Source organism: Bos grunniens, chromosome 9 (genome assembly GCF_055505025.1).
Source record: "Bos grunniens cultivar Pamir isolate PY7600 chromosome 9, Bosgru_T2T1.0, whole genome shotgun sequence".
In the NCBI taxonomy this organism is placed as follows: Eukaryota; Metazoa; Chordata; class Mammalia; order Artiodactyla; family Bovidae; genus Bos; species Bos grunniens.
The window spans coordinates 63508790-63536782 of NC_141173.1; the positions used below are offsets into that span (position 1 = coordinate 63508790).

General features: G+C 40.9%; 1 protein-coding gene across 1 annotated transcript; it reads right to left on the bottom strand.

The window, feature by feature from the left end:
* Positions 1–55: 55 nt before the first annotated feature.
* C9H6orf163 (chromosome 9 C6orf163 homolog) lies at positions 56–27985 on the bottom strand. Its single transcript, XM_086317821.1, has 5 exons — positions 27592–27985; positions 23272–23366; positions 20392–20499; positions 4885–5087; positions 56–560 (listed from the first exon to the last, which is right to left on the bottom strand). The coding sequence occupies exons 1-5, from the start codon at positions 27737–27739 to the stop codon at positions 125–127; spliced, it is 990 nt and encodes a 329-aa protein (XP_086173947.1). The 5' UTR covers positions 27740–27985; the 3' UTR covers positions 56–124.
* Between the last annotated feature and the right edge of the window lie 8 nt (positions 27986–27993).

A 27993-nucleotide genomic window follows, 5' to 3' on the forward strand; every position in this document is an offset into this window, starting at 1 on the left:
CCATCAAAACGCTTACAGCTCAATAGTACCATGCACATAACTGGGGATCCATACATGGTTTTTGAATGAATTTATTTAGTTTTTTGAATTGCGTCTTTTGTAGTGAAATTTCAGATGAAGACTTCTAATCAGGAGTTGTTTGGTTCTCTGGAATAATAAGATTGGAAGGTGTTTTCTTTCTTTCTGGCAGAATAAAATCTGCGTGTCCTGGTGAGAGCTTTGGAAATGTATAGTTGATGTATTTTTGAAATGCTGCCCTGGTTTCCTGTAACTCTTCCTCCAGGAAGTCTTTCCAATTCGTCATAATTCCCAGTTGCTTAGCTATGGACAGCAGCTCCCCCTGAGTGTTAACCAGTTTGTCCATCACACTTCCAAGTTTGGCCTGATGTGTTTTCTCTGCTTCTTGAAGCACTTCCTGAACCTCTTCTTGCTTCTGCCTCTGAGTCATGCAATAGTAGAGGTTCATTTCATGTTGCTTTTCCTTTATCAGTTGGTTCACACTCTTCTTCTGATCCTTCACAACTGTGACACCAGAACTCATAAGTTCCTCCATGGCCTTTCTATCAAAAAGAGTAAGAGTTGAATGTTAGTGGTTAGATGGATTACCCACTAAAAACCAAAAGATTTTGTCTTTCACCACAGATGGAGAAGACATGACTGTATGGTTTACATGAGTCCCAGTCTGAGACAGGCTGGTCAAGATGAGCTTTTGATTAGATGTTAACAATCAAAAAGTACTTTTCAGAGCAGGGAAGGAACACATGGATTTCCTTGCTGTGAGCTAGAGTGAAGCCACCAGTCTACTGACTAATGCTAACTTTAGGGAGTCTACCAAGGTCAGAAAATATGAATGGAGAGTTCTACAAAGATGAAGAAATAAGGTCAGAGCTCCAAACCCCTAGAGAAAGTATTTCTATATATCAACATAGCTACTCGCCTTTAGTTAGAGAGCAGGAAACTATCTCACAAAGTGAGTTTAGCCTTAATTTTGATTCTATCTGAGCAATATTCTATGACAGCCAAACTTTTTGGTCTCAAGATCACTTTCACTCTTAAAATGACCAAGAAACCCAAAGAGCCTTTGTTTATATATATAGTTTATATCTACTGACCCTAACATTTTCAAAAATTAAAGTCAGACATTTCACAAGCATTATAAATTCATGTGAAATATTGGATAAATCCATTAAATGTTAAAATAAAAAGCTTACCTTGTATGAAAAATATTTTTTTGTAAATCAAAAATCTTTTGATGAGAAAAGTGGCATCATTTTACATTTCTGTAAAACCCTTTATTGTCTGGCTAAATAGGAGAAAAGCTAGATTTTCAATTTGCTTCAATCTGTTGAGGTATCACACCTCATAAAACCCTGGAAAATGCCACTATATACTCCTGAGATGGAGTTAAAAGACAAATCATGTCTTAATACTATTAAGAAAATAGCTTTGACCTTAGTGTCCTACTAAAGGATCTGGGATCATACTTTGAGAACCATTGCTGAACAAATTCATATGCCTCTGATTATAATGTATCTAAAGGAAATCAACCTTGAATATTCATTGGATGGACTGATGCTGAAGATGAAGCACCAATACTTTGGCCACCTGATGTGAAGAGCCAACTCATTGGAAAAGACCCTGATGCTGGGAAAGATCGAAGGCAGGAGGAAAAGGGGATGACAGAATTAGATGGTTGGATGGCATCACTGACTCAATAAACATGAGTTTGGGCAAACTCTGGGAGACAGTGAAGGACAGGGAAGCCAGGTGTGCTGCAGTCCATGGGGTCTCAAAGAGGTGGACACGACTGAGTGACTGAACAAGAATAACAAGAGATCCACAGTGGAATTCTAAACAGTGGGCTTCCTTAGTGGCTCAGCTGGTAAAGAACCCACCTGCAATGTGGGAGACATGGGTTCGATCCCTGAGTTGGGAAGATCCCCTGGAGAAGGGAAGGGAGTGTCTACCCATTCCAGTATTCTGGCCTGGAGAATTCTATGGACTGAATAGTCCATGGGGTTGCAACGAGTAGGACACGACTGAGTGACTTTCACATTCACTCCACATATTAGTTTCTGCAAATGTTCTAAAGAATGCTGGAATCTAGCAAAGTCTCTAGATGAGATCTGGTGTGCTGCAGAGTGGGTTCAGCTGACTGGAACAAATTTGAACCTTTGACAATTATTTGAAGAATGCCCACTGTGTGCCAGGCTCTCTTATAGGCACTAGGGACACATCAAAGAACAAAATGGACATTCTAGGTGGATATACTTACATAACAGGCACAGCAGTTTCCTAGTCTTAGTCAACGGGTTCAGTGAAAGATGGCCATTGAAAGTCTTCCACCTTTGAACTTCATGCAGGAAGGGGCCAAAGGTGGGCAAAAGTTAAGGAGTGAAGGAGGGAGCAGGAGGCTCAGGGGAGTATGAGGAGAGACTCAGATGTTCCTTTAGGACGGGCAGAGTTCCTGAGATGGAGTGCAGGAGGCAGAGGGAGAGGAGAACCACCCTCCACTGCTTTGGAAAACTCACTCAGGAGTTACTGTCTTCTCTAACTTTCTCCCCAAATCCTCTATTTTCTTCCTTCTCTACCTCACAATGACTTACAGACTATGCAGGTAGGGAACCACTGAAATAGCCAAGGCTGCAGCCTTCATTCCTATTTATCCATACTTCCTATAGGATTTTACTTTTGGCTCTCTTCTAAACAGTTCTAACAAGGAAATTTTGCCCATTAATTATATACAAATCAGATCAGATCAGATCAGTCGCTCAGTTGTGTCCGACTCTGCGACCCCATGAATCGCAGCACGCCAGGCCTCCCTGTCCATCACCAACTCCCAGAGTTCACTGAGGCTCATGTCCAATGAGTCAGTGATGCCATCCAGCCATCTCATCCTCTGTCATCCCCTTCTCCTCTTGCCCCCAATCCCTCCCAGCATCAGAGTCTTTTCCAATGAGTCAACTCTTTGCATGAGGTGGCCAAAGTACGGAGTTTCAGCTTTAGCATCATTCCTTCCAAAGAAGTCCCAGGGCTGATCTCCTTCAGAATGGATTGGTTGGATGTCCTTACAGTCCAAGGGACTCTCAAGAGTCTTCTCCAACACCACAGTTCAAAAGCATCAATTCTTCAGTGCTCAGCTTTCTTCACAGTCCAACTCTCACATCCATACATGACCACAGGAAAAACCATAGCCTTGACTAGACGAACCTTTGTTGGCAAAGTAATGTCTCTGCTTTTGAATATGCTATCTAGGTTGGTCATTAACTTTCCTTCCAAGGAGTAAGCGTCTTTTAATTTCATGGCTGTAGTCACCATCTGTAGTGATTTTGGAGCCCAGAAAAATAAAGTCTGACACTGTTTCCACTGTTTACAAATAGATTTGTTAATTCAAGCAGTGAAGCAAGAGACAAGTCCTAGACCAGGAGGCCAAGCAGAGAGGTTTCAGTTTGGGTCCAGCTGTGTCAGCTACATGAGCTTGGGCAGGTCACTGAGCATGCAGAAACAGGTTTGGAACCTCTGGATCCTGATAAGTACTAGGGTTCTTGAATGCTGACCTGTTAAAACTGGCCAAACCCATCAAATGTTCACTACATGTATAAAATGGTTACTTTGGTATTTTTCACATATATATTAATAAGTGTATATGTGATCTGATTTATGTAAAAGTTACTTCAAATTATGCACATATATAAGGCAGTTCAGTTCAGTCACTCAGTCGTGTCGGACTCCTTGCGGCCCTATGGACCACAGCACGCCAGGCCTCCCTGTCCATCACCAACTCCCGAAGTTTACTCAAACTCATCTCCATTGAGTTGGTGATGCCATTCAACCATCTCATCCTCTGTCGTCCCCTTCTCCTCCTGCCCCCAGTCCCTCCCAGCATCAGGGTCTTTTCCAATGAGTCAGCTCTTCGCATCAGGTGGCCAAAGTATTGAAGTTTCAGCTTCAACATTAGTCCTTTCAATGAACACTCAGGACTGATCTCCTTTAGGATGGACTAGCTGGATCTCCTTGCAGTCCAAGGGACTCTAAAGAGTCTTCACCAACACCATAGTTCAAAAGCACCAATTCTTTGGTGCTCAGCTTTCTTTATAGTCCAACTTTCACATCCATACATGACCACTGGAAAAACCTTGACGAGACGGATCTTTGTTGGGAAAATTAATGTCTCTGCTTTTTAATATGCTGTCTAGGTTGGTCACAACTTTCCTTCGAAGGAGTAAGTGTCTTTTAATTTCATGGCTGCAGTCACCATCTGCAGTGATTTTGGAGCAAATATATCAAAAGAGCAAGGGAGGATACTGAACTACATTCTTTTAAATGATTGTCTCTGGGAGACAGTGGGCAGGAAGCAGGGAGTCAGGACTTAGTAAATTTTGCTCTCTCTGTATTTCTAGAAGCTCAACTTTGTTTATAGCATTATGACTTGTGTAAAAAGAAAGAGACCAAAAGTAACACATCCACAGTAGTGTACCATGTGGGCTAGGGGATGTGAAGACCGTTATGTGTTTGTGGAAACACATTTCTTAATACCTTGCCTCCCCTAAAATTGGACATATGGCATGAAAAGCACAATTTTTAGGGCAGTAGTTACCTTGCAAGATAGGAGGAGAGGAAACAAAGGTGGTTGAGGAAGAACACGAGACTTTCCAATCCGCTCAAAAGGCTGGTAGGCCCTTGAGTATTTGTGTTATTTTTCTTTACATTTCTCACACACACACTCTACAATATATTATATACTGTTCCCCATGTTTGATATATTCTGTAATAAAAATGTAAAAACACAAAAAGTAGGAAGTATCTAAGGCATCCACTCTACCCTCTTTCCAAGGTGATTCTGACAGGGGATACACTGATTTGCAGGGGTGCTCCCTGGAGTACCTTCTCTGAGACTGGATCTCTTCCTGGGCCATGAGCCTCTCCTGCTCTCGCGCTTCCTGCACAGCCTGGACCTTCTCACGGTGGCACTCCATCATGATCCTTTGGATCCTGTGGACCATGCGCTGCTCGGCAGCCAGGTGTTCTCGCTGCAGTTCTTCTTCCAAGTTTTTATGCAGTTGCATCTTGGTCCTAGTTGCCATTTCCTTAAACAACAGGAAAACCAGGGTCAGATGCTACAGCTTTGATGTTTGAAAATGAATACTAAGAGGGTATTCAGATCATAATTTATCTGCCTGATGGAATATACACCAATTAAGCCTGATGATTTAAGAGTGTATAACAATTAGAAAAGGCAGAGGAACCAGAGATCAAATTGCCAACATTCGCTGGATCATGGAAAAAGCAAGAGAGTTCCAGAAAAACATCTATTTCTGCTTTATTGACTATGCCAAAGCCTTTGACTGTGTGGATCACAATAAACTGGAAAATTCTGAAAGAGATGGGAATACCAGACCACCTGATCTGCCTCTTGAGAAATCTGTATGCAGGTCAGGAAGCAACAGTTAGAACTGGACATGGAACAACAGACTGGTTCCAAATAGGAAAAGGAGTCCGTCAAGGCTGTATATTGTCACCCTGTTTATTTAACTTCTATGCAGAGTACATCATGAGAAACGCTGGGCTGGAGGAAGCACAAGCTGGAATCAAGATTGCCGGGAGAAATATCAATCACCTCAGATATGCAGATGACACCACCCTTATGGCAGAAAGTGAAGAGGAACCAAAAAGCCTCTTGATGAAAGTGAAAGTGGAGAGTGAAAAAGTTGGCTTAAAACTCAACATTCAGAAAACGAAGATCATGGCATCTGGTCCCATCACTTCATGGGAAATAGATGGGGAAACAGTGGAAACAGTGTCAGACTTTATTTTTGGGGGCTCCAAAATCACTGCAGATGGTGACTGCAGCCATGAAATTAAAAGACGCTTACTCCTTGGAAGGAAAGTTATGACCAACCTAGATAGCATATTCAAAAGCAGAGACATTACTTTGCCAAAAAAGGTTCGTCTAGTCAAGGCTATGGTTTTTCCCTGTGGTCATGTATGGGTGTGAGGTTTGGACTGTGAAGAAAGCTGAGCACCGAAGAATTGATGCTTTTGAACTGTGGTGTTGGAGAAGACTCTTGAGAGTCCCTTGGACTGCAAGGAGATCCAACCAGTCCATTCTGAAGGAGATCAGCCCTGGGACTTTTTTGGAAGGAATGATGCTAAAGCTGAAACTCCAGTACTTTGGCCACCTCATTGGAAGAGTTGACTCATTGGAAAAGACTCTGATGCTGGGAGGGATTGGGGGCAGGAGGAGAAGGGGACGACAGAGGATGAGATGGCTGGATGGCATCACTGACTCGATGGACGTGAGTCTGAGTGAACTTCGGGAGTTGGTGATGGACGGGGAGGCCTGGTGTGCTGTGATTCATGGGGTCGCAAAGAGTTGGACATGACTGGGCGACTGATCTGATCTGAACAATAAGAAGCAGATCCATAGATATAGAGATCAAACAAATAAGTTACCAGTGGGAAGAGGTCAGGCGGAGGGAGAAAAGGAGGATTTTTATGGGGTTGTATGAAATCAAGTGTGTGAAACTTTTGAAAATTGTAAAGTACCATAGAATTTAAAGAATTTTTCATTCAATACAAAAAGAATTGTTTAGAAAAGTGAAAGAATACCAAAAAAGAAAGTTTAAAAAAACTTGGGGGGGCAGTGGTTGGGAGGGAGGCTCAAGAGGGAGGAGATATATATATACACACATATATATATAGTTATGACTGATTTGCATTGTTGCATGGCAGAAACCAACACAACATTATAAAGCAATTATCTCCCAATTAAAAAGAAAAACTGAAATGGTATGTCTATACCATGGAATATTATTAATATACAACTATTGAAAAGGAAAGAAAAGGAGTATATACTATATGGGAAACTTACAATGATGCTAGGTAAAACCAGAAACGTACAAACTATATAGCATAAGTACGTATACTATAGCTGTTGTTTAGATGCTAACTCATGTCTGCTTGTTTTGTAACCCCATGGACTGTAGCCCACCAGGCTCCTCTCTCTATGGGATTTCCCAGGCAAGAATACTAGAGTGGGTTGCCATTCCTTCTCCAGGGGAATCTTCCCAACCCAGGGATCAAACCCAGGTCTCCTGCATTGGCAGGCGGATTCTTTATCACTGAGCCACCAGGGAAGTCCAAGCATATACACAGATAATATTGAAAAGGGATATGCAAAAGGAAAAGTAATTGAGTCATGGTCATGTTTTGATTCTTCAAATATTCTATAGCATCCTATTATCTTTATCCATGATTAGAAATACAGACTACAATTCTGCTTTAGGAAGTCAGTCCTGGAAAGTGGCAGAAATAATGACCAGGAGAGTCTCTTGGGTAGGAGGGGACCTGAGCAAGCAGTCCAGAGGACGGCAGTCTCAGGAAGCTGCCTGCATGCCCTCACTGTCCTTCTGGAGTATTCCAGCTCATTCACCTTGAGAAGCCCATCCTCAGTCATGACAGAGACAGGAACAAGAGTTCCACCACTTGTTCCTGTAGAAGGACCTATGGAGCCTTCAGCTAGGTAAAGAGAGGAGACACTTGTCAAACCAGGACTAGGGACTTCCCTGGCGATCCAGTGGTTAAGACTCCATGCTTCCAATGCAGGAGGCACAGATTCGATCCTTGGTCCAGGAATAAGATCCCACATGCTGTGCAGCGTGGCCAAAAGATAAAAAAACAAAAACAAAACAGAACTTGAGGGCAACAGGCTCTCAAGGGAAACCCGGTATCCCTGGAAATGCCCAATGAAGGCATGGTATGCTAGGCATACCATACCATACAGTGCTGGGCCCACTGCTCCAAGCAGGAGGAGGCTGGAATTCCATCCTCAGGACTCTGCCTACTGAAGGAGATCCAAACTGCATCCTGCAACCACTGTTCTAAAAGAAATACATGCCAGAAAGGAGGAGCAGTTAATTCTCTCCAGTTGTTTCAAAATTTTCATTTAAAGGGAAATGTGTATCTCTATTTTAGGGATAAGAGAGAACATACAGAAACTAAGTTGTTCAACATTCTGTAATAACCTAAATGGGAAAAGAATTTGAAAAACAATAGATCCATGTGTCAATATATGTATAACTGAATCTCTTTGCAGTACACCTGAAACTAATACAACATTGCTAATCAACTATGCTCCAATATAAAATAAAAAATTTTTTAATGTAAAAACAAAACAAACAAAAAAGAAATTAAGTTATTTCACAGAGTGAGTCATTGGAAGAACTAGGCCCAGAAAGCAGGATTCTCACCCACCAGCTTCTCACTTCATTGCTGGCTATGATGCTGGGGTCTTTCCAGAGATTCACTGGTTTGTTTTCATTCCAGAAACTCTGTCCAGTCTTATCAGACAGTTCAGTAAGTTTCCTCCCTCCCTTCGAACCCCTCCCCATCTCCCAGAGACAATTTCTGAGCAGAGTATGGAAGGTTCTGCTATGGGTAATAAGTCTAAGTTTTTATCTTGTAGTCAGAGGCTGCTGTTGAACATCTTAGGGCATATTTCAACTTCTTAGGTATCATTTCTGGGTTTTCAAGTACATTTTCAGCAACTGAGATTGCCAAATGGTTGCACCTTATAAAGATGATGTATTACTGTAATACATTTCTATTTGAATCACAGAACTTAAAAAGGATACCTCAGCCCTTTATTTTGACTGGGTTCTGAATTTAGAGAATAAAATCCCGTTCCTCTTTCATGTAATGATTTAGTGAAACCGAAAGCATTTTACTGTATCACATGGTATGTCCAATAGCTATTTAAAGCTACAAAAAATAATTCAATGACCTACTGTTTGGCAGTGTTCCTATTCAACAGAAAGCCTTCCAGTCAAATTACTTTTATTGAAGTGCATTTTGAGAGAATGGGCCTCTGTTATGAGACAAGAGACAGCCTCACCAAATCCATCATCTTGACTGTACAGACGTGTGACAGATCTTTCTTCATGCCACCATGTCTCCCTCAGGAGAAGTTTCTCTGACGTATCACAGGCAGCAAGATCTTGGGCCTTGAATCTGTCTTTAGCTGGGGGACATGGTGATTTGCAGCACTTTCCTCTTTGAACTGACTGTCAGAAAGCTCAAAGGCCCAGCTGTGATAACAGCACAGGACCTCATGGCTACTGACATTTCTGAGTCTTGGATTCACACCTGACTTCGTATTTCCTCTTCTCATTTTCCCTTAGCTTCCATTTTATTATTTACTTTTTAATATTATTGTATTTGAATAAGATAATATTAGCACTTTTTCAGAATCCTATCTGTCCATTGGACAAGACCTGGAAACTTGGTTTCACAGCAATTCACCTAAAACTTATCCCAAATTCTTAGCATCACAGAAGAGCAGTACCTGGTGAGCTCTATGTATCAGAATGTAAGGCTGTTTGGTGCTAGAAATTGGTTTTCTGCTCTCTGTACTGGTAATCTCAAATTTTCTTAGGCATGAGAAGCACATGGTTAAAAACACTGTCAGTGACTCTGTAGGACAGGTGGGACCAGGAATCTGTAGGAAGGGAGACTCTAGGGAGGTGGTTCAGAGGCACCCCCTGAGAAGCAATAATGAGGGCTATGTCTAGGGATCTTACAGCTGAAACAACCCTATGTACTCCACTTAGACAAATCTTCATTATATGAAAAAAAAGTCACTAAAACTTTTATGGAATAATTTGGAAAGGCCAACCTCCCTCTAACTATCCCCCTTAAATTTTCTTAGGACTTCTATTTTAACACTAAGTGGATTAACTCAACCCAAAGACATGTGCATGTGTGCATGGTCAGTCATGTCTGAGTCTTTGTGACCCTGTGGACTGTAGCCTGCCAGGCTCCTCTGTCCGTGGAATTTTCCATGCAAAAATACTGGGAAGGGTTGCCATTTCCTGCTCCAGGGGATCTTCCTGACCCAGGGATCGAACTTGCATCTCCTGTGTCCCCTGCGCTGGCAGGCGGATCCTTTACTACTGAGCCACCAAAGACTATATGTGATAAAGTGAAGTTGCTCAGTCGTGTCCGACTCTTTGTGACCCCATGGACTGTAGCCTACCAGGCTCCTCCGTCCATAAAATTTTCCAGGGAAGAGTACTGGAGTGGGTTGCCATTTCCAGGGGATCTTCCCGACCCAGGGATCAAACCCAGGTCTCCCACATTGTGGACAGACTCTTTACCATCTGAGCCACCTGGGAAGCCCCTGAAGACTATACGGGGGGAGCAGGAGCTAAGATGGTGGAGGAGTAGGACGGGGAGAACACTTTCTCCCCCTCAAATTCACCAAAAGAACGTTTAAACGCCGAGTAAATTCCACAAAACAACTTCTGAATGCCGGCAGAGGACATCAGGCACCCAGAAAAGCAACCCAAGTCTTCAAAAGGAGGTAGGAAAAAATATAAAAGACAAAAAAAGAGACAAAAGAGGGAGGGACGGAGTTCCGTCCCGGGAAGGGAGTCTTAAAAAGAGAGAAGTTTCCAAACACCAGGAAACCTTCTCACTGCCGAATCTGTGCGGAGCCTTGGAAGCACAGAGGGCAACATAACAGGGAGGAAAAATAAATAAACAATTAAAACCCGCAGATTACGAGCCCTACTGTAACTCCCCCAGCAGAGAAGCAGCACAGATGCCTGCACACCCACTAGCAAGCGGGGGCTGGGCAGGGAGGCGCAGCGCGGGCTGCATCGCTTAGAGTAAGAATCTGGCCTGAATACCCCGGGCGCTATCTGAGCGAAATAATTTGGGCTAGCAAACCAGACTGGGATATCTACCACACAAAAAGCCAGCCCTAACCTAAGACACCGCCAGGCCCGCGCACGGAACAAAGGACTGAACAGAGATAGCCGGCTGCAGACCGTCCCCCTCTGGTGACAGGTAGCCAGAGCCGGAAGGGGGCAATCGCAGCCCCAGAGAGACATTATCTATAAAACTGTAAGCAGACTTCTTTGCTAACTAAGACTTCTTGGGGGTCTGGACGGTCAACATCCACCTGAGAAGGTGCGCCGGTTTTACACCCAGATAACCGAGTGGCGGGGAGGCGATAAGTCGCAGCATTGGCGCTCACCAAACACCTCATCACCTGAGCTGCTCGGACCTGGGAAAGGCACAAAACGCAGGCCCAACTGAGCCTGCACCTCTGAGGACTACCCGAGTGCCTGAACCTGAGCAGCTTGGACCTGGGAGGTGCAAGCAGCCCAGGGCCAGCCACAGATGGTTCCCGGCGGAGCAACCTAGAGCCTGAGCAGTGTGGGCAGGGAGGCTACACGCGCCGTGAGCGGGGGCAGACCCAGTGTGGCTGAGGCACTGCGAGCCCACGCCAGTGTTATTTGTTTGCAGCGTCCCTACCTACCCACAGCGTGACTGAACAAGTGAGTCTAAAAAGAAAGTGTCCTCCACCGTCCCCTTTGTGTCAGAGTGGAAACCAGACACTGAAGAGACCAGCAAACAGAAGAAGCTATAACAGAGGGAACCGCCTTGGAAGCTACAGGCAATAGATTAAAACCCTGTGGTTAGTACCGTCTACGTAGGAAGGGGCCTATAGATCTTGAGAAATATAAGTCGGACCAAGGAACTAGCCGAAAATAAACTGAACCCACAATACCGACAACAAAGCCAGAGAAAGTCCTAGATATATTTTTACTATTTTTACGATCATTCTTTCTTTTTTTTTTTTAATTAAAAAAAATTTAAGTCCTCTATTATTCCTTTAATTTTCACTTTTATAACCTACTATTACTTTGAGAAAAAAAAAAAGACCCTATTTTTTTAAAAGCAAACTTCATATATATATTTTTTATAATATTTTGACCTTTTTTTTTTTCCTTCTTTTCTTTAACATTGTATTTTTGAAATTCCAAACTCTACTCTAGATTTTTAATTTTAGCTTTTTGGTATTTGTTATCAATTTTGTACCTATATATATATATATATATATATATATATATATTTTATATATATAGAATTTTTGTGACTTTTTTTTTCTTTCTTTCTCTTCTTCTTTTATATAACATTGTATACCTGAAATTCCAAACTCAACTCTAGATTTTTAATTTATGCTTTTTGGTATTTGTTATCAATTTTGTACCTATATTTTCTTTATAATTTTTGCAACTTTGTTTGTTTTTGTTTGTTTGTTTTTTTCCTCTTTCTTTTTCTTCTTCTTTTTTTTTTAACATTGTATTTTTGAAATTCCAAACTCTACTCTAGATTTTTAACTTTTGCTTTTTGGTATTTGTTATCAATTTTATATCTAAATTTTCTTTATAATTTTTGTGACTTTGTTTTTGTTTGTTTTTCTCTCTTTTCCTTCTTCTTTTCTTTAACATTGTATTTTTGAAATTCCAAACTCTACTCTAGATTTTTAATTTTTGCTTTTATGTATTTGTTACCAATTTTGTACCTTTAAGAACCCAATCTTCAGGACCCATTTTTCACTAGGGAGTGAGATTACTGGCTTGACTGCTCTCTCTCCCTTTGGACTCTCCTTTTTCTCCACCAGGTCGCCTGTGTCTCCTCCCTAACCCCTCTCTACTCTACCCAACTCTGTGAATTTCTGTGTGTTCCAGACGGTGGAGAACACTTAGGGAACTGATTACTGGCTGGATCTGTCTCCCTCCTTTTCATTCCCCCCTTTTATCCTCCTGGCCACCTCTGCCTCCTTCCTCCTTCTTCTCTTCTCTGTATAACTCCGTGAACATCTCTGAGAGGTCCAGTTGTGGAGTTTCATAAGGAAGTGATTACTGGCTAGCCCACTCTCTCCTCTATTGATTCCACCTCATCTCATCTGGGTCACCTCTAACTCCCTCCTCCCTCTCCTCTTCTCCATGTAACGCTGTGAACCTCTCTGGGTGACCCTCACGGCAGAGAAACTTTTCATCTTTAACGTAGATGTTTTATCAATGGTGCTGTATAGAAGGAGAAGTTTTGAAACTACTGTAAAAATAAGACCGATAACTGGAAGCAGGAGGCTTAAGTCCAAACCCTGACTCCAGGGAACTCCTGACTCCCGGGAACATTAATTGACAGGAGCTCATCAAACGCCTCCATACCGACACTGAAACCAAGCACCACACAACGGCCAACAAGTTCCAGGGCAAAACATACCAAACAAATTCTCCAGCAGCAAGGAACACAGCCCTGAGCTCCAAGATACAGGCTGCCCAAAGTCACCCCAAAACCATAGACATCTCATAACTCATTACTGAACACTTCATTGCACTCCAGAGAGAAGAAATACAGCTCCACCCACCAGAACACTGACACAAGCTTCCCTAACCAAGAAACCTTGACAAGCCACCTGTACAAACCCACACACAGTGAGGAAATGCCACAATAAAGAGAACTCCACAAACTGCCAGAATACAGAAAGGACACCACAAACTCAGCAATTAAACAAGATGAAGAGACAGAGGAATACCCAGCAGATAAAGGAACAGGATAAATGCCCACCAAACCAAACAAAAGAGGAAGAGATAGGGAATCTACCTGATAAAGAATTCTGAATAATGATAGTGAAATTGATCCAAAATCTTGAAATCAAAATGGAATCACAGATAAATAGCCTGGAGACAAGGATTGAGAAGATGCAAGAAAGGTTTAACAAGGACCTAGAAGAAATTAAAAAGAGTCAATATATAATGAATAATGCAATAAATGAAATTAAAAACACTCTGGAGGCAACAAATAGTAGAATAACAGAGGCAGAAGATAGGATTAGTGAATTAGAAGATAGAATGGTAGAAATAAATGAATCAGAGAGGAAAAAAGAAAAACGAATTAAAAGAAATGAGGACAATCTCAGAGACCTCCAGGACAATATCAAACGCTACAACATTCGAATCATAGGGGTCCCAGAAGAAGAAGACAAAAAGAAAGACCATGAGAAAATACTTGAGGAGATAATAGTTGAAAACTTCCCTAAAATGGGGCAGGAAATAATCACTCAAGTCCAAGAAACCCAGAGAGTCCCAAACAGGATAAACCCAAGGCGAAACACCCCAAGACATATATTAATCAAATTAACAAAGATCAAACACAAAGAACAAATATTAAAAGCAGCAAGGGAAAAACAACAAATAACACACAAGGGAATTCCCATAAGGAAAACAGCTGATCTTTCAATAGAAACTCTTCAAGCCAGGAGGGAATGGCAAGACATACTTAAAGTGATGAAAGAAAATAACCTACAGCCCAGATTATTGTACCCAGCAAAGATCTCATTCAAATATGAAGGAGAAATCAAAAGCTTTATAGACAAGCAAAAGCTGAGAGAATTCAGCACCACCAAACCAGCTCTCCAATAAATACTAAAGGATATTCTCTAGACAGGAAACACAAAAAGGATGTATAAATTCGAACCCAAAACAATAAAGTAAATGGCAATGGGATCATACTTATCAGTAATTACCTTAAACATAAATGGGTTGAATGTCCCAACCAAAAGACAAAAACTGGCTGAATGGATACAAAAATAAGACCCCTACATATGTTGTCTACAAGAGACCCACCTCAAAACAGGGGACACATACAGACTGAAAGTGAAGGGCTGGAAAAAGATTTTCCATGCAAATAGGGACCAAAAGAAAGCATGAGTAGCAATACTCATATCAGATCAAATAGACTTTAAAACAAAGGCTGTGAAAAGAGACAAAGACAGTCACTACATAATGATCAAAGGATCAATCCAAGAAGAAGATATAACAATTATAAATATATATGCAGCCAACACAGGAGCACCGCAATATGTAAGACAAATGCTAACAAGTATGAAAGGAGAAATTAACAATAACACAATAATAGTGGGAGACTTTAATACCCCACTCACACCTGTGGATAGATCAACTAAACAGAAAATTAACAAGGAAACACAAACTTTAAACGATACAATAGACTAGTTAGACCTAATTGATATCTATAGGACATTTCATCCCAAAACAATGAATTTCACCTTTTTCTCAAGCGCACATGGAACCTTCTCTAGGATAGATCACATCCTGGGCCATAAACCTAGCCTTGGTAAGTTCAAAAAAATAGAAATCATTCCAAGCATCTTTTCTGACCACAATGCAGTAAGATTAGATCTCAATTACAGGATAAAAACTATTAAAAATTCCAACATATGGAGGCTGAACAACACGCTGCTGAATAACCAACAATCACAGAAGAAATCAAAAAAGAAATCAAAATTTGCATAGAAACAAATGAAAATGAAAACACAACAACCCAAAACCTGTGGGACACTGTAAAAGCAGTCCTAAGGGACTAAAGTCCTAAAGTTCCTAGCAATACAGGCATACCTCAAGAAACAAGAAAAAAGTCAAATAAATAACCTAACTCTATACCTAAAGCAACTAGAAAAGGAAGAAATGAAGAATCCCAGGGTTAGTAGAAGGAAAGAAATCTTAAAAATAAGGGCAGAATAAATGCAAAAGAAACAAAAGAGACCATAGCAAAAATCAACAAAGCCAAAAGCTGGTTCTTTGAAAGGATAAATAAAATTGACAAACCATTAGCCAGACTCATCAAGAAACAAAGGGAGAAAAATCAAATCAATAAAATTAGAAATGAAAATGGAGAGATCACACAGACAACACAGAAGTACAAAAGATCATAAGAGACTACTATCAACAATTATATGCCAATAAAATGGACAACGTGGAAGAAATGGACAAATTCTTAGAAAAGTACAACTTTCCAAAACTGGACCAGGAAGAAATAGAAAATCTTAACAGACCCATCACAAGCACGGAAATTGAAACTGTAATCAGAAATCTTCCAGCAAACAAAAGCCCAGGTCCAGACGGCTTCACAGCTGAATTCTACCAAAAATTTAGAGAAGAGCTAACACCTATCCTACTCAAACTCTTCCAGAAAATTGCAGAGGAAGGTACACTTCCAAACTCATTCTATGAGGCCACCATCACCCTAATACCAAAACCTGACAAAGATCCCACAAAAAAAGAAAACTACAGGCCAATATCACTGATGAACATAGATGCAAAAATCCTTAACAAAATTCTAGCAATCAGAATCCAACAACACATTAAAAAGATCATACACCATGACCAAGTGGGCTTTATCCCAGGGATGCAAGGATTCTTCAATATCCGCAAGTCAATCAATGTAATACACCACATTAAGAAATTGAAAAATAAAAACCATGTAATTATCTCAATAGATGCAGAGAAAGCCTTTGACAAAATTCAACATCCATTTATGATAAAAACTCTCCAGAAAGCAAGAATAGAAGGAACATACCTCAACATAATAAAAGCTATATATGACAAACCCACAGCAAATATTATCCTCAATGGTGAAAAATTGAAAGCATTTCCTCTAAAGTCAGGAACAAGACAAGGGTGCCCACTTTCACCATTACTATTCAACATAGTTTTGGAAGTTTTGGCCATGGCAATCAGAGCAGAAAAAGAAATAAAAGGAATCCAAATTGGAAAAGAAGAAGTAAAATTCTCACTATTTGCAGATGACATGATCCTGTACACAGAAAACCCTAAAGACTCCACCAGAAAATTACTAGAACTAATCAATGATTATAGTAAAGTTACAGGATATAAAATCAACACACAGAAATCCCTTGCATTCCTATACACTAATAATGAGAAAACAGAAAGAGAAATTAAGGAAACAATTCCATTCACCATTGCAACGGAAAGAATAAAATACTTAGGAATATATCTACCTAAAGAAACTAAAAACCTATATATAGAAAACTATAAAACACTGGTGAAAGAAATCAAAGAGGACACTAATAGGTGGAGAAATATACCATGTTCATGGATTGGAAGACTCAATATAGTGAAAATGAGTATACTACCCAAAGCAATTTATAGATTCAATGCAATCCCTATCAAGCTACCAATGGTATTCTTCACAGAGCTAGAACAAATAATTTCACAATTTGTTTGAATACAAATAGCCTCGAATAGCCAAAGCTATCTTGAGAAAGAAGAATAGAACTGGAGGAATCAACCTACCTGACTTCAGGCTCTACTACAAAGCCACAGTCATCAAGACAGTATGGTACTGGCACAAAGACAGAAATATAGATCAATGGAACAAAATAGAAAGCCCAGAGATAAATCCACACACCTATGGACACCTTATCTTTGACAAAGGAGGCAAGAATATACAATGGGAAAAAGTCAATCTCTTTAACAAGTGGTGCTGGGAAAACTGGTCAACCACTTGTAAAAGAATGAAACTAGAGCACTTTCTAACACCATACACAAAAATAAACTCAAAATGGATTAAAGATCTAAACGTAAGACCAGAAACTATAAAACTCCTAGAGGAGAACATAGGCAAAACACTCTCCGACATACATCACAGCAGGATCATCTATGACCCACCTCCCAGAATACTGGAAATAAAAGCAAAAATAAACAAATGGGACATAATTAAACTTAAAAGCTTCTGCACAACAAAGGAAACTATTAGCAAGGTGAAAAGGCAGCCTTCAGAATGGGAGAAAATAATAGCAAATGAAGCAACTGACAAACAACTAATCTCAAAAATATATAAGCAACTCCTACAGCTCAACCCCAGAAAAATAAATGACCCAATCAAAAAATGGGACAAAGAACTAAATAGACATTTCTCCAAAGAAGACATACAGGTGGCTAACAAACACATGAAAAGATGCTCAACATCACTCATTATCAGAGAAATGCAAATCAAAACCAGTATGAGGTACCATTTCACGCCAGTCAGAATGGCTGCGATCCAAAAGTCTACAAGCAATAAACACTGGAGAGGGTGTGGAGAAAAGGGAACCCTCTTACACTGTTGGTGGGAATGCAAACTAGTACAGCCACTATGGAGAACAGTGTGGAGATTCCTTAAAAAAACTGGAAATAGAACTGCCTTATGATCCAGCAAACCCACTGCTGGGCATACACACTGAGGAAACCAGAAGGGAAAGAGACACGTGTACCCCAATGTTCATCGCAGCACTGTTTATAATAGCCAGGACATGGATGAATGGATAAGAAAGCGGTGGTACATATACACAATGGAGTATTACTCAGCCATTAAAAAGAATTCATTTGAATCAGTTCTAATGAGATGGATGAAACTGGAGCCTATTATACAGAGTGAAGTAAGCCAGAAAGAAAAACACCAATACAGTATACTAACACATATATATGGAATTTAGAAAGATGGTAACAATAACCCTGTATACGAGACAGCAAAAGAGACACTGATGATAAAACAGTCTTATGGACTCTGTGGGAGAGGGAGAGGGTGGGAAGATTTGGGAGAATGGCGTTGAAACATGTATACGATCATGTATGAAACGAATTGCCAGTCCAGGTTCGATGCACGATACTGGATGCTTGGGGCTGGTGCACTGGGACGACCCAGAGGGATGATATGGGGAGGGAGGAGGGAGGAGGGTTCAGGATGGGGAACACATGTATACCTGTGGTGGATTCATTTCAATATTTGGCAAAACCAATACAATATTATAAAGTTTAAAAATAAAAAAAAATAAAAAAAAAGACTATACGGGGTACCACCAAATGACTTAAAGCAAGACTGTGATGTGAGCTCCTGGAAACAGGAATCACATTTAAGTTACCTTGTGTTGTCACAACCAAATGCCAGCAGTGATGTTTAAAATGTCTGTCCTCTGGTTGCAGCACAGAGCAGGGACATAAGGCCTCCACACCTATGGAAATGGTTACCCCTTGAAATTGTTGGTTGGGGAAGTCCAGGGCGGGCTTGGGCATGGTGATTTATCAACTGATAGAGAAGTATTTCACTGTTCAAGAACCGGTGTGGCCGTTCTGTCCCTGCTGGGTGAGCAGCAGGCCTCTCCAGACATGCTATAAATGCTCCTCATGTTTTGAACTGAAATCAAGGATGGGCAGTGGTCCACTGCAGCCAGCCCCTCAGGGACCATGGCCCCTGTAGTCAGGTAGGGAGGGCCCACCACGCTTCAGGAGCCCTGGGATGGAGCTCTCTTTCCTACTAGCAAGTTTTCTGAGGGCAAGGATGGTCCATTTAACCTCCCTAGTACAGAGCTGATCAATGACAGGTGTGCATGGTGTTGACAATGGACAAATGGGCCTGTGGTCCCTGAACTGTTTGTGAGTTATGTTCTTGCTAAATGAGGCCAAACTGCGGCCACACTTCTGTTGCTTTCCCTCCAGCCTCTGCCCAGGAATTATGACCTGGGACTGTGTCCTGTCGTTCCCATGACCCACATGTGAAAGGAGTGCTGTGTGCTTTTCCTTTGAGCAGCTGTTGGACTGAACTGTGTGAGGAACCCTGGGGCTCTGCCTTGATAGTTTACTAACTACCGCAAGTTGTGCAGTTGTGTAATGGTACCAGGTACAGCCTGCAGAGTTTCCCTCGTGTGACTTCTGATCCTGCAGGAAATACCTGAGAAACAGCTCAGGGGTCTCTCTCATAACCACAGTAAATGCAAATTTAGGGAGAAGGATGCAATCGAGCCTGCTTCCTCTGTCCAGCCTGTTTTCGCACTTACAAAGTCAGGGCACCACACTGGCCCCTGGATAAGGGTGATAGTGAGTCAGATGTGTCCTTGTGGAGACTGCAGGAGTGTGGTGACCAGACATTCAACAAGTAATCAATCCTCCCATCTATGTACCTACACCAGTGCTGGGTAGGGATGCTGGGTGTCAGCACACAGCTGATTGGGTAAGGCTTCCCTTGACCAGTGATGCTGGGTGTCTGATGAAGTGCAGGAAGAACATTCTGACAAGGTCTCCAAGGTGGGAAAGAGGTTGGTGAGTACAGGTTTGAGGATCCAGAGAAAGGGCAGTAAGAGGAGGAGAGCCAGTGACAAGAGATGTGGAGACTGACAGGCAGGGGTGCCTCCTTCATATCTAACCCCATAAAGGTTTGGGCTCATCCAAGGACATTCATTATGGTTCATTATGTCAAAGGGATTCTCCTGTACCCAATCATCACTCTTGCCATAGAGTCCAGGATTTCTTCTGTAAAAATCCTGGGCCTCCCAACCAACCTCCATAAAATACTCATCTAGACTTTCTGTATGATTGTTTTTCTCCCATTCCCTTGCCAGAGCTTTTAACAAACTTAAGTACTTCTTAAAAGACAACAAACAGGCCACTATAAAAACCTGTAAATCTCAGGAGACAAGTGGACGCAGCAGGGGAAGAGGAGGGTGGGATGAATTGGGAGAGTAGCAATGACATATATACACCACCATGTGGGAAGCTGCTGCACAGCACAGGAAAGTCGGCTTGGTGCCCTGTGATGACCTAGAGGGCTGGGCTGGGGGGTGGATGGGAGGGAGACTCAAGGAAGGGATGTATGTATACTTAGAGATGATTCACGTTGTGGTACAGCAGGAACTAACACAAAACTGTAAAGCAATTATACCCGAATAATAATTTTTTAAAAAACCTTTAACTCTTTTTCATGTTCCTCTTTCAGAAACTGGATTTGCATTTTGTACATGTCATTTGCTTCTTCGAGGGCTTTCTTCACTGCTTGTCTTTGGCGTTCATCGGCCTTTGAAAGAGAGTTCATTTATTTGTTAATATACATCAGATTTTCATGCTTAATGAAATTAGCCACCACCATGGGGCCCCACTAACTGGCTCTGTTCCCATCTCAGACCTCCCACAGCACACTGTCTCAGGCAGAGATGTCCCTAACACAGCCCTAGCCTCTGGCTAACATTACTGTTTCAGGAGCTGCCCAGGAGAGCTTTACTGCAGGCTGCTGGGTGGTCTTTTTAATTTGGCACTCTATTTCTTGTTGACTAACTATCAAAGTAATGTAGGCTCATCCAAGAAATTATGGAAAATACAGAGAAGTAGAAAAATGCACAAAGTCAAAAATTTGCTGAGAAGGGAGGTTGAGTACCACCCCAGATCCCCTGCATCAGTTCAGTTCAGTTCAGTTGCTCAGTTGTGTCTGACTCTTTGCGATCCCATGGACTGTAGCACACCAGGCCTCCCTGTCCATCACCAACTCCCGGAGTCTACTCAAACTCATGGCCACTGAGTTGGTGATGCCATCCAACCATCTCATCCTCTGTTGTCTCCTTCTCCTTCTGCCTTCAATCTTTCCCAGCATCAGGGTCTTTTCCAATGAGTCAGTTCTTCGCATCAGGTGGCCAAAGTATTGAAGTTTCAGCTTCAACATCAGTCCTTTCAATGAACACTCAGGACTGATCTCCTTTAGGATGGACTGGTTGGATTTCCTTGCAGTCCAAGAGACTCTCAAGAGTCTTCTCCAACACCACAGTTCAAAAGCACCAATTTTTCGGCGCTCAGCTTTCTTTATAGTCCAACTCTCACATCCATTCATGACCACAGGAAAAACCATAGCCTTGACTAGATGGACCTTTGTTGGCAAAGTAATGTCTCTCCTTTTTAATATGCTGTCTAGGTTGGTCATAGCTTTTCTTCTAAGGAGCAAGCGTCTTTTAATTTCATGGCTGCAATCACCATCTGCAGTGATTCTGGAGCCAAAAAAAAATAAAGTCTGTCACTGTTTCCACTGTTTCCCCATCTATTTCCCATGAAGTGATGGGACCGGATGCCATGATCTTCGTTTTCTGAATGTTGAGTTTTAAGCCAACTTTTTCACTCTCCTCTTTCACTTTCATTAAGAGGCTCTTTAGTTCCTCTTCACTTTCTGCCACAAGGGTGGTGTCATCTGCATATCTGAGGTTATTGATATTTCTCCCAGCAATCTTGATTCCAGCTTGTGCTTCTTCCAGCCCAGCATTTCTCATGATGTACTCTGCATATAAGTTAAATAAGCAGGGTGACCCCTGCATCAGGGTCTTCAGAAAGATGTTTCATTATTTTATTTGAAAAGAATGCCCAGAACATTAGATAAACTTATATTTAAATTGTACATTATTCACAAAAGCATTCCCTTGTATTAGGGAATATAATTAATGGCTCACAGTCAATTTAAATTGTATTTTTATTGATAAGGATAAATGCCTACTAAGACTTTTATATCTATTACCCTTCACACTGAAGCATTTTGTACTTTTGGAGGACTTTCATACAAAGCTTTTGCTGGAACTAATACTGGACAATTCCAATACTCTTTGCTATGATGTCTATATTGTAGAGAAACTGAGAAATAACTTCTAAGCATTGTGGCTTATCCTGCTCTCAAGAAGTGTTAATCTGCTTTAGGGAAGTCACATATAGCCTTTTCTTTCTTACTGGAAGAAATGGGAGCTGGAGGATACAGGTTTTGCCTTATTGAAGTGTCTGGGATCTGACTGTGAGCTCCAAGGCGCTCAAATTGCTCCCATGGCCTTCAGCAGTCATGTGGACTTTGGAGCAAAGAGGAGCTGGGAGAGGCTTGAAAAAAGAGACTCAGCTACGATGCAGTATTTGGAAAAAAAGCCACTTGGGGTACTACACGCTGAACAAATTGATGGTCTACATATTAAATATTAAGCAATAAGCATATTGAAAAGCAGAGACATTACTTTGCCAACAAAGGTTCGTCTAGTCAAGGCTATGGTTTTTCCTGTGGTCATGTATGTTGGACTGTGAAGAAAGCTGAGCACTGAAGAATTGATGCTTTTGAACTGTGGTGTTGGAGAAGACTCTTGAGAGTCTCTTGGACTGCAAGGAAATCCAACCAGTCCATCCTAAAGGAGATCAACCCTGGGTGTTCTTAGGAAGGAATGATACTAAAGCTGAAACTCCAGTACTTTGGCCACCTCATGCGAAGAGTTGACTCATTGGAAAAGACTGATGCTGGGAGGGATTGGGGGCAGGAGGAGAAGGGGACGACAGAGGATGAGATGGCTGGATGGCATCACTGACTCGATGGACGTGAGTCTGAGTGAACTCCGGGAGATGGTGATGGACAGGGAGGCCTGGCGTGCTGCAATTCATGGGGTCACAAAGAGTTGGACACAACTGAGCGACTGAACTGAACTGAATAAACAATTATCAACAAGAATATCTTTTTTTGAAGTTTTAATTCAATGAGAATAAAGGGAGCCAGAGTCATCCACACACAGGGGCAATTTTAAAGGATGGAAGCTCCTGATGATTTCTGCTTCTTACTCAGCATCTATGTGTGCTGGGCATGTCATTTCATTGAACTTTCTCAATAATTCTAGAGAGTATTATTATTCCTCTTTCACATTTGAAGATGCCAAGACTACAGAGCTGAAGAACCTGCCCCACAGATGACCAGCATTCAAAGTCAGCCCTGCCTGACTCTAGCATATACAAATCCCCAAAGAGAAAGAACTGCCAAGAGGCACGCAGGCAGATTTCCGGTTTCCTTTACCTTAGCCCATATATCAGCTTCTGCCTGTGCAATACGTTCTTTGAGTGCATCCTCTTGAAATTGCTCTTCCTTATTCAGAATATCTTTCCCAATATCTGTGGAGTGGAAGAGGAAAAAAAATCACATATATCCACGGACTGTATCTTGGCTTTCTTTTTCACTGCTATCAAGTTATTTACTAGAGTTATCTAAGAGATCATTTTGGGAAGTTTCAATCTCTAAAGACACCAGTGAAAGAGGGAAGTTATTCCCCCAACTGATTAGGAAGGAGCTCACAGCACGGTGAGACCTGGATGGACTCAGTCCCCTTCACCACAACCCACACATCTAGTTGTTGTTCAGTCACTCAGTCATGTCTGATTCTTTGCTGCCCCATGGACTGCAGCTCCCGGAGCTTGCTCAAACTCATGTCCACTGAGGCGGTGATGCCATCCAGCCATCTCATCCTCTGTCGTCCCCTTCTCCTGCCTTCAATCTTTCCCACCATCAGGATCTTTTCCAATGAGTCAGTTCTTCACATCAGGTGCCCAAAGTATAGGAACTTCAGCATCAGTCCTTCCAATGAATATTCAGGATTGAATTCCCTTAGGATTGACTGGTTTGGACTCCTTGCAGCCCAAGGGACTCTCAAGAGTTTTCTCCAACACCACAGTTCAAAAGCATCAATACTTCAGCACTCAGCCGTCTTTATGGTCCAACTCTCACATCCACACCTGACTACTGGAAAAACCACAGCTTTGACTAGATGTAACTCTGTTGGCAAAGTAATGTTTGTGCTTTTTTTTTTTTTAATTTTATTTTATTTTTAAACTTTACAATATTGTATTAGTTTTGCCAAATATCGAAATGAATCCGCCACAGGTATACCTGTGTTCCCCATCCTGAACCCTCCTCCCTCCCCATACCCTCCCTCTGGGTCGTCCCAGTGCACCAGCCCCTGTCCAGGTTTGCCATAGCTTTTCTTCCAAGGAGCAAATGTCTTTGAGTTTCATGGCTACAGTCACCATCTGCAGTGATTTTGGTGCCCAAGAAAATAAAGTCTGTCACTTTATTTTAGATGAGGAAACAGTGACAGACTTTATTTTCTCCTTCTGGTAACAGGACCCATTTTCCTCAAGAACTTCCTCCCTCACCTGTTCTGGGGCTGCCAATCACAGCAGCCAACCTGCTTGGCCCATCACATGCTCCCCACCTTCCAAGCCCCGTTAACTGGAGCACAGACTCAAGCCTGGCCAAACACACTCTTTCTTATTTTATATAAGGCTATAAGGAGAACAAAGCTCTTTTCCTCTAAGGTTTCTAAGCTGGAGATATCAAGATGATTAGGGCAGTTTGGAACCACTTTCACTCCTTTCTCAGTTGCTGGAGTCAGCTTGGCTGCAGCAGTAAAACAACTAAGCCAACGCATGGAGACAGCAAGTGTGGACAGACTGACAGCCCTGGTCCCAGATCCCTCTTGGGTACCACTGTTACAAGGGTCAAGAAATCCTCTTTTATAAATAGTCTAGTCTGAGTTGTGTTTCTGTCACCTGCAACTGAAATACATATTAATTGGCATTGATTTAACAGTCTTTGCTACTAGATTATCAGTGAGTCTAAAAGTATAAAGCAGTGAATACTATGAGGAGGATGGACATATACTACACAGGCCCAACATTGTGAAGAGATAATTACAAAAGACTTAGAAAGACATAGGACTAAGCATGGACTGGCAAAGTTTTGCACTTCATAAAAATGTGATACAAGTGTGGGCTGCTATTATCCTTTTTTATACATAAGTTCCAGTACTTTGTATTAGTCATTCTCCACCCTAACTGTACAACAGGATCCCTGCATAGCTTTTTTAAAATGCTGAAAAAAGGAACACACTATTAATATGAAGAATAACTTGTATCTTAAGGGCATGCTGAGTGAAAAAAGTCAAAGAGTTACATACTGTATGATTATACACACACACACACACAGGATATATAGAGAATATAGTATATTATATATATATATATTTTTTTTTATATAAAATATTGTCAAAGAGCTTTAATTATAGTGACTGAGGACAGATTAGTGGTTGCCAGGAGTTTAAATGAGGAGGTATTAAGAGGTAACATGAGCGAGTTTCTCTGTGGTGAAGAAATATTTCTGTGTTATGACTGTAGTGATGGTTACATGAATCTACATGTGATAAATTTAATAAAACTACACACCAAGGAAAAAAGAACAAATAAGGTCTGCACCTAACTTAACAGTATTGCTCCAACACCAATTTCCTGGTTTTGACAATGTACCAGTGTTATGTAAGGCATCAGTGAGAGAACCTAGGTGGGAACTCTGTTCTATTTTTAAAATGTCTTCAACTATTTCCAAATAAAAATCTATTAAATATGTAAAAAATATTGGCAAAGTTTTTTAAAAGCCCACATGCTGAGGGCCAATTCTGAAGGTTCTAATTTAGTGGGTCTGTATTGGATTAGTATTGTAATAGGGAAGAACAAACCTGACTCCATATTAGATGTTTTCATTTACTTTAACCTTTGTATTCAATTGCTTTTGCTTAGAGTGAAGAATGTTGCCTATAGCCTGAAATATACAGGGTAGCCTGCTCTCAAGGTTCTGACCTTTAAAGGTATAACGCTTTTCCATTCATGTAGAGCCGAAAAGCTGCAGAACAGAGAATAAGATTTGTCTTGCTGGAGGTTTACAGGAACATCATGAACTGACCCATAATGGACAATTACAAGAACAAAGGATTCCTGCACCAAGAAGTTTGCACCAACCAACTCACCCCTCCTCCCCTTTTAATATGAAAAATGTCTGCATTCTGAAAGGAGTAAGAAGGTTCTTTGGCACATTAATCTGCCATCTCTGTTTGCTGGCTTTCTGAATAAAGTCGTTCTTCTTTGCCCCAACAACTCATCTCCTGATTTACTGGCCTCTCATGCAGTGAGTAGAATGAATTTGGACTTCATAACAGTATTAAATCCAATGACGTTTGTGTTTGGATTTAAAAATTCTGTAGAACACTGCCAATGTTGAGAACTACCCTCTGCAATACTTATTAGCATTGACACATGTTTTAATTTATCCACTTAATGTTTCGATTCAGATATACTAGGAGGCATAAGGAATCAACCAAAAAAAACATATCTAAAAATGGATATCCACTGTTCTGAGTGTAAAAAGCCAAATCATTATAGAGATCATAATTAATAAGTCACACTAAACAGTTACTAGAAGTTAAAATCAGTAATCAATTTTGGTATTGATATTTTTAGAGGATGATCCCAATTTGATCTCCCTCCACATTTTAGTTTTTTTTTTTTTTTCAAAACACTCTCCATTCTATAGCTTTTTACATTTTCAAAGATCAGGAGTAAAATTTAATCACCACTAATTTAACACATTAAAGGAAGACAGGATTTGAGAAGTAGTTTGAGAGTACTTAGGAAAACACTTCCAAGGCTTAAAACCTGACTGAAAACCTGACAGGAATGAGGAGAAAAGGAAACCTGAAATTAAAATTTGATTTGCTTATTAGAAGTGCATATATAGGGGGAAGAGATAAATTAGGAAGTTGGGGATAACAGATAATACTACTATATATAATATAGGTAAGCAAAGACCTACTGTATGGCACAGGGAACTATATTCAATAGCTTATAATAACTTATAATGGATAATAATCTGAAAGAGAACATATATATATAATTTAATATAAAATATATTGAATATAATAGTATATGTATATATAAAACTGAATCACTTTTCTGTACACCTGAAACGTCATAAATCAGCTATACTTAAAATGTTTTTAAATACAAAAGGACTTAAAAGATAAAAGAAGTATATACACAGTACATATTCTCGTGCTATTTATAATCTATTTTATGTCACCAGTACTAACAAAGAACACAGTTTCTTTCATCTGTTTATTAAGGTGTTACTTAGAGATATTTCTCTCCTACGTGTATGGAAAGTGCTCAAGGATGGGCAAGGGCAAAAAGAACTCCAAGTTACTATTATGTGCCAGGCTTTAGAATAGGTATGAATATTTCATTAAAGCCTCAGAAGAAACCTGCAAGAAAAGTATTATATTAACATCCCTGTTTACATATAAGGAGACAGATTGAGAGGCTAAGTATCCTGCCAAGGCACACAACTGGAAAGTGGAGAAGCAGGATTTCAACCCATATTCTTCTCATGCCAAACAGACACATCTGCAGGACAAGGAGCTTTGATTAGGACAGCTGATCAAAGTCTATACAACAAGAATAACATACAATGCTATGAAACATTAGGACAAAGAAAACCAGCAAACTCACTTACCCAGTATATCTTTGTGAGTGTAAAACCGTGTCTTAAATGGCTTGTATTCATGGATCCGTTTGAAGGTTTCCCCAAAAGGGGCTGGTGGAATTATTTTATTACAAACAGCACAGCAAACAAAGTTTGTATAATTTGGATTTCTGATCATAATTAAAGTTGTCTTTTACTATGTACAGTTAAAACACTCTTAGGACTAGAAAAAGTAGTTTTAAGAAAAGTTCAAGTTTGAGAAAGCAGAAGAGATTCAAGGTTTGAAGACAATACTAGAGGCTTATCAAGATTAAATGATTCACCATGGTTAGGTAGTGGTTATATGCCTAGTGGTAAAGAATGGTACTGAAAGCCCCTGCCCATAGAAGGTCTGGGCACTGGATTTGGGAAGATTTAAGCAGCTGCTCCCTC